At 41.4% G+C, this 12,941-nt stretch overlaps 1 protein-coding gene across 1 annotated transcript; it reads right to left on the bottom strand.

The window, feature by feature from the left end:
* Positions 1-2,801: 2,801 nt before the first annotated feature.
* cog8 (component of oligomeric golgi complex 8) lies at positions 2,802-11,329 on the bottom strand. The gene is made up of 4 exons (XM_038806416.1): positions 10,764-11,329; positions 9,496-10,314; positions 4,457-4,625; positions 2,802-4,305 (listed from the first exon to the last, which is right to left on the bottom strand). Exons 1-4 carry the CDS (start codon positions 11,304-11,306, stop codon positions 3,986-3,988), a joined length of 1,851 nt encoding a protein of 616 aa, XP_038662344.1. The 5' UTR covers positions 11,307-11,329; the 3' UTR covers positions 2,802-3,985.
* Between the last annotated feature and the right edge of the window lie 1,612 nt (positions 11,330-12,941).

Below are 12,941 nucleotides of genomic sequence, written 5' to 3'. Positions count from 1 at the left end.
CAACCGCTTATTATCGGAGTTCCTCATAATTTTTCTTTATTCATTCCTGAGATGTGGGCATTACTGGCTGGGCCAACATTTATTGCACACCCCCTACTGCCCTTGAGAATGTACTGAACAGCTGTTTGGGAGGGAATTCTAGAATTTTGACCCAGCAACAGCAAGGAACAGCAATATATTCCCAAGTCAAGATGGTGAATAGCTTGGTGGGGAACTTCCAAGTGGTGGTGTCTCATGTGTCTGCTGCCCTTGTCCTTCTAGATGATAGCAGTTTGGGGTTTGGAAGGTATAGTCTAAGGCAGGGGTGGGCAAACTACGGCCCGCGGGCCGCATGTGGCCCGCTAAAGGTATTTCTGCGGCCCACCAAGTCATTAAAAAAAAAAAATAATAATTTTTTAAAAAAAAAAAAATTTTTTTTTAAAAATTTTTTTTTTAAGGTTAATGGGGGGGGGGGGGCTGTTGGGTTACTTACTGGTATAGGGTGGATACGTTGACTTGAGTAGGGTGATCATTGCTCGGCACAACGTCGAGGGCCGAAGGGCCTGTTCTGTGCTGTACTGTTCTATGTTCTATATGTGGCGCCCAGAATCATAACCGGGTGAAGTAATTATTTTACTTAATATACTATGCGGCCCTTTGTGAATTGTGAATTTCTGAATGTGGCCCTTGCCAGGAAAAGTTTGCCCACCCCTGGTCTAAGGATCCTTGGTGAATTCCTGCAGTGCATCGTTTAAATGGTACACTGCTGCTACTGAGCGTCAGTGGAGAAGGGAGCGAATGTTGGTGGATGGGGTGCCAATCAAATGAGCTCCTTGTACTGGATGATGTCAAGCTTCGAGTGTTGTTGGGGCTGCACTCATCCAGGCAAGTGGAGAGTATTCTATTACACTCTTGGCCTGCGCTTTGCTGATGGTGGACAGGCTTTGGGGAGTCAGGAGATGAGTTAGTCGCCACAGGATTCTAGCCTCTGACCTACTTTTGTAGCCACAGTATTTATATGGTTGGTCCAGTTCAGTTTCTGATCAATGGTAAGTAACCCCAAAGATGCTGTTAGTGGGGGGATTCAGCGATGGCAATGCCATTGAATGTCACGGGCAATGAAACACTTGAATACAAGCTATGTATTGAACCGGGAGCCTTCTTGGTTTAAATGGCTCAATTTTACAGTAAACAGTGAGTTCTCTATCGAATACAATCCTAATTTGAGCTCCATTAAACCATCTCATTTTGAAGTAGAGTTATGAGAATATGAGTAGTGTATTTGGATTTGTAAAAGGCATTTATTAAAGTGCTACATAAAATGTTACTGCTCAAGAGCTCATGGTGTAGGGGGTGGGGTGATATATTAGTATAGATAACAGACTGGTTAACTAACAGGAAACAAAGTCAGGGTAAATTGCTTATTTGCACGTTTTCACCCTTAACTAGTATGTCACCAGGGTCAGTGCTAGGGCCTCAAATGTTACAACCTACATTAATGACTTGAGGTACAGACTGCATTTTAGCCAAATTTGCTGATGATAAACCTATATAGGAAAATAAGCTGGGCAGTGTATACATAAGTTTGCAAAGTGATCTGGATAGGTTAAGCGAGCGAGTACAAATTTGGCAGATGGATTATGTGGGAAAATGTGAGGTTGTGGCAGGAAGAGTAGAAACAGCATTTTATTTAAACGGAGAGAGAACACAGAGGGATCTGGATGTTCTTGTACATGGATCACAAAAATAATAGCATGCAGGTACGGCAAGTAATTAGGAAGGCAAATAGAATGTTGGCCTTTACTGCAAGTATAAAAGTAGGGAAGTCTTGATGCATTGAGGGGGAATCTACAATGGAGGGCACAGTCCAAAAATAAGGGATCTTCCATTTATGACTGGAGGCCAAAGTAGGGCAGCACGGTAGCACTGTCGATAGCACAATCGCTTCACAGCGCCAGGGTCCCAGGTTTGATTCAGGCTTGGGTCACTGTCTGTGCGGAGTCTGCACATCCTCCCCGTGTGTGCGTGGGTTTCCTCTGGGTGCTCCGGTTTCCTCCCACAGTCCAAAGATGTGCAGGTTAGGTGGATTGGCCATGATAAATTGCCCCTAGTGTCCAAAATTGCCCTTAGTGTTGGGTGGGGTTACTGGGTTATGGGGATAGGGTGGAGGTGTTGACCTTGGGTAGGGGGTAGGGTGCTCTTTCCAGGAGCCGGTGCAGAACCGAATGGCCTCCTTCTGCACTGTAAATTCTATGTAAACTGTACAGGACATTGGTGAGATCACACCAAGAGAACTGTGCACAGTTTTGGTCTCCTTACTTACTGTGTTGGAGCAGTTCTGTGAAGGTTCATAATGTTCCTTGGTGAAGGAGAGGTCTTACAAGGATAGGTCAAGTAGATTTGTAGGTCAAAAGAATGAGGCGATTTTATTGAAACACAAGATTCTGATTGGGCTTATCAGGCTAGGTGCTGAGGGGATGTTTTCCATTGAGGGGGAATCTACAATGGAGGGCACAGTCCAAAAATAAGGGATCTTCCATTTATGACTTGAGGCCAAGTTAGACAGCCTTTTTGATCTACAAGGGAGTTGTAACAGTCAGGAAAGTGGAGTTGAGGCCACAATCAGATCAGCCATGATCTTATGGAATGGCAGAGCAGGTTTGATGGGCTGAGTGGCCTTCTTCTCTTAAGATTGATATAAGTTTACTTTTTAATAAGTAGGAAAGCGAGGAGGGTTGGAATTGCAAAAAAAATAAAACAGCCTCAACTTTAGAACAGCTGATACGTGCAACTGGGCATTCTAAAATCCACTGAGTCCTTAAAATGCTACAAAAAGTATTTATCATTCATGATAAAAAATATTTTTGACAAGGTACAACATTTGGATTACATCACTAGCTATTTGTCAATCCATTTCCAATTTTCCCATTAAAAAGCACATCCTTGTTCACTGCTTAGAAGTTTACTCACCTTTTTGGTACAATATGAAACAAATTACTCATTTTTACACAAGCTCTGTACCAAGATAAATCACAATTAGACAAAACTTCTCTCTCGAGAATGGAACTTAAACCGTTGCCTATTCTTCCCCATGGATTAATAAACTATTGCCATACCAATCTGACAGAATTTTCAGAAGCCCAGTAATAATTTTGAGCACTTTTCACCTTGAATTTGTTACTTACAATTCACAAAACTAAGGATGTTTTCATTGATTTAACACAATTTATCACGTTTCACATGTTCCAGCAATATTACTGCAAGTTACATCACATTTGCCTGCAATAAATGTTAATTATTTACATAACAAGCACTTCATTTCATTTCAGAAACTCCACAACCCTTTTAAATTTATAAAATTATTTCAGAACAGCTTGCCACATACATAGTGTGTTTGAATTGTACAAGTAAAATCTGTAAACACATCATTCAAAAGTTGTGATTCAATACCATCCTAGTTTCCCATTTATAGAAGACATTAAATAAAAATTGTGTGCTGTCACACAAATATTGTTTGTAACTAATTCAGTGGTTGAGTGGCTGCCTGAGCATCAAGTTGTTTATCATTAGCAGGAGTTTGCTATCTATTTAAGAAACCTGTCAAACTAATCAAATATGGCAACAAAAAAATCAATGCAGAAAAGCAATATAGTGTCACTGAACAGAATGAATAATTTATTTACTTAATTATATATATACATACTAGATACTGAGGGGGCTTGACAGGCTAGATGCTGAGAGGATGGTATCCATTTTAGGGGAATCTGGAACTGGGGACAGTCTCAAAATAAGGTGTCTTCCATTCAGGACTTGAATTCAAAGCCAAGTTAGGCAGCCTTTTGATCTACAAGGGAATCTACAAGGACCAACTAAACCCAGGATAATCTCGTTTTTCAATTATAATGAACTAGGGAAAAAAAATAAAACATTTATGCAGTTCAGCTCACTGTTGAATTAGATGATAGGAATCCCAGGTACAGTCAATCACATTTAACTTAAAAACATGCTACAATCCAGCTTGCAGTAAAGTATCTTCTGCTGTCTGGATATCCACAAATAATGGACCTGGTTTCATTTCTTCCGTTGTAAAACTTTGCACAGACGAAGACAATATTGTTGAAGGTGGATATTGTTCACTTAGCTTCCCAGTTTTTATCTCTGATACAGGGCTTTCTAAGGTGGTTTCCGCTGTCAGAATCTGGTTGGGACTCTGGGGTGGAATTATGATTTCCTTTTTCGGTAGGAGAAAATCGAGCTGTTCTAGAATAGCATTTATATTAATGCACCCAATTGAGCCATATTTATGAAGCTGTGTGGGAGGAATACCTGGCAGACACAAAAAGTGTAAAATATTAAAAACAAATGAAAATATCTAGCTGCTAATGAATTTCAGAGCTATAGTTCGACCAATAAAAAATATAATCCACTATAACTAAGTAACTAGTGACTGAAGCATGATCAACATCTAAGTACATACCAAGGATCTGTGCTACTTGTGCAGGTGGAAAAAGAACCTGTAAGCATCGGTTCAGGTAAGGCACGAGGTCTTCAGTAAATGTTATGCAGAACTGGACAAACAGGTCTCGTTCTTTCACACTAAAGGCAGTTTCTTCCGCTCGGTGAAAAGTGAGAATTAGCTTTGTAACCTATAAAGAAAAATTGAATTAGAAAAACAAATTTTCTGCAAATTGGAGCAGAATGTTAAATAGAGAAAATATATTTAGAGCTGTAGGCTTTTCCAGATCTACCACTGCTAGCACTGATCATGAATCAAAGTAATTAGTCACAAGTCTGGTAATGCAATTCCTCCATCTTCCCAGCAACTCAATGCATTCCCCAAGTAAAGTCTGATTTTTAGAAGTACTGGTTTCAAATTCAACTTTTGACAAATTATTCTGAAGATGACTGCTACAGTCCAGCGTCAGTCACTTCTGATGATCTTCTAAGGAACTGTTCAACCAATTAAGTCATTATGGCACAGGATGTGGACATTCAACCCATGCCAGTTTTCTGGACGGCAATCCAATTAGCCCCATTTCTTCACCGCAGCTCTATAAATTTATTTCCATCAACTGACCATCCAATTTTCTTTCGAAACCATTCTGGGAACTCTCCTCTGCATCTTCTCAAAGACCCTCAAGATTCTTCAAATGTGCTGACCAGAACTTGACACAATATTCTACTTGTGTGGCCCAACCAAAGTTTTACAAAGATTAAGCATAACGTCCCACCTTTTATACTCAAATGCCTCTATTTACAAAGCCCAAGATCGCATATACTTTGTTCACTTCTCTCAATGCATCCTGCCAACTTCAAAGATCTATGCACATGAACCCCAAGTCCCTCTGTTCTTGCACACTTTTATGTACTGCGCCATTTAGTCTATACTGCTTCTGCCAAAAATGCATCAACTTCTCTATTTAAATTCCATCTGAAACTTCTCGGTCTAATCAGCTGGCCTAACTATTGCAGTCAATTGGTATAATTTCTGCCAGACATACCAAGTTTCAAATTTTGAAATTTTACTCTGCATTCTGATATGCAAGTCATTGATAGTCATCATATTTAGAGGTCTCCGGACAAACCCAGTTAGCGTGAGCATCACCTTTTTGCTCTCCACTTCACCATAGCCTTTCATTACAAATGCATGCACCTATTACTTTATCATTTTATATCTCAGCTCTCACAAATGTATGTCTGTTAACATTCCCACAGTTTACTAAAATCATGTACACAGACATACAACTTTCTCTACAGAACTACTGTATTCCCAAATATATATATTTGGGAATACAGTAGTTCTGTAGAGAAAGTTGTATATCTGTGTACATGATTTTAGCAAGCTGTGGGAATGTTAACAGACATACATTTGTGAGAGCTGAGATATAAAATGATAAAGTACTAGGTGCATGCATTTGTAACGAAAGGCTATGGTGAAGTGGATTTATAAGCAAATAGGTTGGTTTTTTAAAAAATGCATTAGGAGATAGATAGGGACTTGACTTTTCAGCTGTTAAATTACTGTTAATGTACTTTAAAACTTTCATAAGTAAACGAGGGACGGTTATTAAATTATATTTGACCCGAAAGTGGAGACAATAGGAAAACATGGACGATTTTTATATTTTGGAGCCCTAAGAGGTGCTGAGGACAATGGAATCAGAGAAGAAAGGAGAAAAGATAAAGAAAGATATTGAGCAGAGTTAGTGTGGAGGAGTGGTCCCGTGACTACCTCTGTGTAGCAAGGTGTGAAATATGAACCAGTCATTTAGTGGGACAGAAGTCTTTGTTTCAGAGAGCAGTCGTTTTCTGAACTTTCTTGGATTTCCACAGGAGAGTGGTTTATGGAGTTATGTGGTATATCTTTACTAAAGTAATAGTAGTTTTGCCTTGGGTAATATTACTGAATTTTTTTGGTTAAAAAAAAAAACTGTACAGGAGTGTTGCCAAGAAGTCTGTTCTGACAAAGTGGGATTTTTTTGGGGGGTGGGATGTTTTGGAAGACTGTTTAAATTGTGTAACTTTAATCTTGGTTTATTTCTTGTTAATAAAGCTTTTAATTGTTAAAATACTAAAAGTTACTGGAATTCTCTGCTTCTGGGATCACTAGTATTTTCTTCTCATTTTCAAAATCCGAAAAAAAAGATTATGATCAGTAAGATATGTTTCCCTCTGGGACTTAGCTTGCTCAGCAAATAACATCTTCTGTGATCTTAACACTCTTGTTTCCAACACGGTTGTGTCTTCCCTAATCAGTACTGCGACTGCATCTCCCCCTTTTCCTTCCCCACCCTTTTTGAAAACTTTGTATCCTTGAGTATTAAGTGCCCAGTCTTAACCATTTTAAAATTACGTTTCCACTGTCATTACATCATATTCCCAAATAGCTATTTGTGCTAGCAGTTCACCAATCTTATGCACCAAGCTTAATTGTGTTTACATAGAACTTTATATTCCTTGTAGCACTGCTTAGTCAGCTCCTATTTAACATTGTACTACTTCCCCCACTTGACCTATCCAATACTTATTCCTTGTTTCTACTTCTATAGGTTTGTTCCATGTACAACAATTTAACCACACTAGTGAACCTTGCCCAGAGGAATTGGTCCCAGAACTGTTGAGGTGCAACCCGTTCCTTCTGAATAAGTATCTCCAGCCCCAGAACTGGCCTCAATGTCTCAAAAATCTGAAGCCCTTTCTCCTGCATTATACCTCAAGACACCCATCTATCCTCCCTATCTATTTTTATTCTCACTAGCATGTGGAACTGGGAGTAATCTGGAGATTGCTACCTTCAAAGTCCTACTTTTTAAACTTCCTCCCTAGTCCTTGAAAATCTGACCGTACGGCCTAGATGTAGTTGGTACCAATGTGTATCAGAACTTCAGCCTCATTCCCTTTCCCCTGAAGAACATTCTATTCTTTCTCCATAACGTCCTTTACCCTGGTAGCAGGGAGGCAACATACTATGTATGATTCATGATGACGGTTATAGAAATGCCTGTTTGTTCTCAGACTGTGGAATCTCCTACATTACTGCATTTCTACTTTTCGTTGTTCCTTATTGGCATGGGAACATAATAGAAGCAGAGGACCATAAGATGCCTTAAGCCTGTTCGGCACCATTCAACACAATCAAGGTTGATCTTGTTTCAACTTCACTTTCCCATCTGTTCACCAGAATCCCTTGATTCTGAGGCACCAAACATGTCTATCTCAAGCTTGAATATACTAAACCTCTGGGATAGAGAATTCTAAAAATTCATAACCCTCTGAAAATTCTCCTCACCTCAGTTCTAAATGATTGACTGCTCTGTATTCTCGAGAACAGATAAAACAACCTCTCAGTATCTACGCTGTGAAGTCACTTCAGTACATAACGTTTCAATGGAATTACCATATATTTATCAACCCGAGAGAGTTTGGACTATGTACTCCGTTTCTCATCATAGGACAGCTCGCTTATCCCAGGAAGCAATTTAGTGAACTTTCTTTGTACTGCTTTGTACATGCCTTCACTATAGAAACTAAAACTGTGCGCAGTATCCCAGGTGTAACGTTATCAAAGCCTGAAACAATTTTTCCGTGGCTTCCTCACTCTTGAACTTTAATCCCTTTGCAATAAAGGCAAACATGCCAGTTACCTTCCAAATTGCTTGATGTACCTGTTTGCTAACGTTGAGTTCCTTGAACAAGTGCACCCAAGTCTCTCATTATCAAGTCTCAACTTTAAAATTCCATACCTTTTAAAAATATTTTGCTTTTCTATTCTTATTACAAAAGTGATTAACCTCACACGATACTCTATCCAGCAAATTGTTGCTCATTCACTTAATCTGTCTGCATCTCTTTGCATCCTCCCCTCATTGTTTCCAAACCTTGTTGTACCATAGGTTTAATCCAGCAATTCCTTGATCGCATTGTGTAGTCGCGTTTTGCTTCATGAAGGACATGTGCTGGAAACCAGCAAATTTGGAAACATTACTCAGAGTGCCTTCATCCAAGTCATGACTATAGATTGTAAATAGTAACTGCCCCGATCCACGTGGCGCTCCACTTGTTAAAGTCTTCCACTTGAAGGTGCCCCATTTATCCCTACTTTTGGCTTCCTGCCCATAAACGAATCCTCCAGCCATGCTAACACATTGCCCCCAAATCCATTAGCCCTAACCTTGCATACTTCCCTTCTGTGTAGCATCTTATCAAATGCTTTTTGAAAATCTAAGTGTACTACTTGGTGTCCTCTTTATTTATCTGACTAGTTACATCCCTAAAAGCTCTTTAAAAAATTGTCAACCAATTATTTTTGTAAAGCCATGTTAACTCTACCAGATTATACAATGACCTAAGTGCATTATGAAGACTTCTTTCATAATGGATTCCAGCATTTTCTCGCAACTGATGTCAGGCTAACTAACCTGTAGTTCTGAATTTTCTCCCTCCCTCAGAGGCACTATAGGATGTGACGGATTTTGGTACAATGCCTCTAAATGGCACGATACGGTCAGTTTATGCAACACATTTCATGCATATCCTTTTGGCAATAATATCAGTTGAAGCATATGCTGTTTATATCCATAGAACACACCATTTGATCACCACCACTGATGTATGCTGAAAGGCAAAAACTTTACTGATATGTCGATTTATAGGAATACAGTATTTTTAGGTTCAAATTATGGCCATATTTTCATGTAAATTGTAATTTAGTGGCCTTGATTGTGGTGCATTTTCTGGCCATATATTAAACTGTATATTTTTCCCCCTTTTATAAAACAAATACAGGAAAATGGGAGAAGTAGGAAAGATGTTCCAGGTATGACTAACGACTGTAGTGAAGAAGTATAACAGTCAGGGTGTCAACTGACCAATCATTTTAGTACTTCAATTAATCTAAATTGCAAGCAGAACTGAAGTTGGCAAACACACCAAAATTATGTTAACTTGCTTAATCAGCACTGTTTAAAAACTCTTTTTAAGTATTTGGTTATGCTGAGGTTACAACAATCAAAATACCTTCACAAGTGCACCTTCCAAGCACATAGTTACTTCCTGTGCAAGTGCTATGGGACAACAGAGACGAAGGTCATTAAAGGCTGCCAAAATGTTATTTAGAAAACATGCCAGCGGAGGGAAGTCTAGAAGCACCATCGGAGGCTGCAAAGTTCCTGGCTGACCAGTTGGTAGAGTCACAGGGATTGTGCTTCCTAACATTGCTGGAGGAGATGTTAATGTGTACAGATTCATGTCTTCCTTAAACTTCTCCAAAGCATCCTGAACAGCTTTCACAAAGGTATTCATAGCAACCTTTTGAAACATTGGAGCAAGCTGTCCACGAAAATCTGCTCCCACACGACTAAAAGAAAGCCCAAAATACATACACTGTCCCAGCAATGAATCCAAGCGACCACCCACTCCCTTCTGAAGATCTGATTCCAGGGTCCGCAGAAACTCAGAAACCTTTTGCACCACCCAGCCATGGAAAATAGCACTTTCATTCACGGTATGATCACTGGAAAGTAATAATGGATCTTCATCTGAGAAAATGGCACGGTACTGAGTGATGATGTCAAACAGGTGGACTCGGCAAGCCTCAATTGTTTTAGTTATGTGAAAATAAGGATCATTGTCTATTATGGAGCCGAGCATAGATTTCAACCAGGCATCTCGAGCTTGAAGAAACTTTATTCTTAATTCTGCTTCAGTGAAAACATCCATCCTTCTCAAATAGCCTATGACCCGAAGGCAAGCTGGAAGTTGGACATTAGTACGTAGCTGTTGGATAAGCTGGTTTAACATCAACTGAGCAGATGAACGCACTTCATTCACTATCCCCTGTGTAAGAAAAGTTATAAACAACACTTTAAAATGTTGCAGAGATTTAGACAATAAAGATGTATTTGCATAATAAATAAAGTATTTGCATTTTATTTGAAATGATTCTTAAAGCGAAAAGATGATAAAGCCAAATACATAAAATCACCAGTTATTAAACTACACAAACATATTTTAGGTACCACTCTGGTTGCATTAGAAATCTCCTAAATTACAGCTAGTCGCAATAACTCGAGTTATTCTTTCTGCCCCACAAGCGCAATTAGGGATGGGCAATAAATGAAGCGAATAAATAAGCAAAATGTATTTACAACATCTTTTGCTTTTATTTCGGATTTCTAGCATCTTCAGTACTTGCATTTATATTCCTTTTTGTGCCAGGTTATGAAAACAATTCCGATCCATAGCCGATTCTGAGTGGAAACATTCAAAAGGAGGCTAATGAATACCTGTATCACTGGAATGGAAGAGTATTTCTTCTCCAACCTCTTCACGTACGAGGTTAACTCAAGAGCCTCCTCGTAGTAGCCGTTCCTGACGCAGGTGTCCATGAGCTGCGGGATCTCCAGGATTTCCAGGATCTCGGTGTGCCGGTTGAGGGTCAGGCTGTTCATCCTCCTGCTGGCGCCAGTCGCTTCCGTCTCCTTGATGAACTGCCTGCACTTCTCGCTCAAGCCGGGCAGCTTGTCCAGGAGGCTGGAGACGTGTTTCTCCACCAGGCCGAAGTCGCGGTAGATTTCCTTGGTGCATTCCGCCGTTTTGATGAAGGTCTTGTAGTTGGAGAAGGCGAGTTCCTGGGTCTGCTGCAGGATCTGGGCCCGCTCCTCCGCAAGCCTCTCAGGCTCCCTGTTCAGCTTGTCCACGCCGTACGAGCTCAGCTCGGAGAGGTACAGCGTGAAATCGGGATTCTCCCTCCAGTTTTCGGGGAAGGAATCCCTGAAAATCGACGCCAGAATACTCTCGTCCTCCACGTCAATCCCCAGCGCCGCCATCTTGGCGATCGACGTCACTTCCGGTCCCAACAAACACAACTTGAAGACCGGGGACCTGATGGCGACGTCACTTCCTCACCATCAGAAAGATGTCTGCTGTTGCTAGGCGACGTTGCTGCTGATCAGGCTGCCAAATGGTCCCAACCAAATCCAGAGGTGAAATGTTGTGTATTTATGCAGCACACAATTTGCGCGCAGCAAGGTCTCAGAAACAGCAAAACGGTGCTGGTCAGATCCATCTGATCATTTTTTTATTGCAGAGTGTCAGGAGAGGGCTCCCCTGTTCTTCATCAATGGGCACAATGGAATATTTTATGTCCTCCTGAGAGGACAGCTAGACCTTTTGGTTTGTTGTCTCATCCAAAAAAAAATGACGGAACCTCCAACAGGGCAGCACTCCCCAGGTACACCAATGTGGGCTGAAATTATGGACTGAAGGGTGCGGAGCTTGAACACACAACCTGCTAACTCAGAGTGAGCCAAACCTGACACCAGAAAGCATTTCGATACTTTGCTAATAATCCTCAAGCATAGTGTGGTGAGCCACGTATGGCTATTGTACATATTCACTGTTGATCTATTGATGTTATTATCATTGTCATTATTATTGTATATACTCACTGTTACTCACTGCCGGCAGGAGATTCACTCTCCTCACAGGCCGTCCTTTTGGCCCTCCGGTCTAGAAGTCTCCCAGTCTCCCGCTGGCAGGAGGTCCTCCCTGACGCGCTCCACTCTATCCGGTCACTCTTGTGTTCTGCCACTAACGAGACCTTTCACGACCGTCTATTTGTCTTTCCCAGGACATTGATCTCCGGGGTCTCGCTTCCGTCCTGGCTCACGACACCTGGGCCAGTACTTCTCCGGAAACACGCAAGGAGCCATAAGGCCGACCTCTTGATCGAGAGGGTTCAGCTTCTCCATGCGAACCCTCAGCATGCCTACGTGGCACACCGCGATGGACGGCAGGACGCAGTCTCCCTCAGGGACCTGGCCCCCGCGGGTATCCCTGCGCCCGCCATCACCTCATCCCTTCCTTCTACCTCCCCATCTATCCCATCATCCTTGGGTATCCCCGCGCCCGCCATCACCTCATCCCTTCCTTCTATCTCCCCATCTACCCCATCCTTTCCCGGGTGCATTAGCACCACATCTGTGCGGAAACCCTGTCTGGGACCCTATTTTGTGGATGGCGTGCTCCCGAAGTCGAAGGTCTTGACGCCAGCGCCTACACTGCAGCTGGGGTTGGGGTGTTCACAGCGGACGATACACCCTCCTGTGAGACTAAACCTGGGGGTGAATGTGGTGAGCCACATATGGCTATGGTATATTCACTGTTGATCTATTGCTGTTATTATCTATTGCTGTTATTATCATTATTATTGTATACACTCACTGTTACTGTTCCTGTTGTTCCGTTGCTAGTTGTTGCTGTTGTTGTGTTGGTGTTGCTGTTGGCTCCGCCTGTGGCTCTGCCCCTCTGAGGAAGTATATAACCAGCCGATCTGGGACGGGCTCTCAGTGCGGGAGGAGCTACTAGTTTGGCACATTTCTATTTGATTAAAACCGACTCGACTGAATTGATGGTTATAACATAGCTGCAGTTGAAATCTAATTTGATTTCTGTCTTACCAC

Source organism: Scyliorhinus canicula, chromosome 9 (assembly GCF_902713615.1).
Source record: "Scyliorhinus canicula chromosome 9, sScyCan1.1, whole genome shotgun sequence".
NCBI classification, from domain to species: domain Eukaryota; kingdom Metazoa; phylum Chordata; class Chondrichthyes; order Carcharhiniformes; family Scyliorhinidae; genus Scyliorhinus; species Scyliorhinus canicula.
This window is presented reverse-complemented; position numbering and strand designations above follow the sequence as displayed.

Coding starts and splice junctions, on each gene's coding strand:
- cog8 (XM_038806416.1), bottom strand. CDS start 11,306: ATGGCGGCGCTGGGGATTGACGTGGAGGACGAGAGTATTCTGGCGTCG. Junction 10,315..10,763: donor CTTCCATTCCAGTGATACAG/GTATTCATTAGC, acceptor TTTCTTACACAG/GGGATAGTGAATGAAGTGCG. Junction 4,626..9,495: donor TGGAAGGTGCACTTGTGAAG/GTATTTTGATTG, acceptor TTTTCTTTATAG/GTTACAAAGCTAATTCTCAC.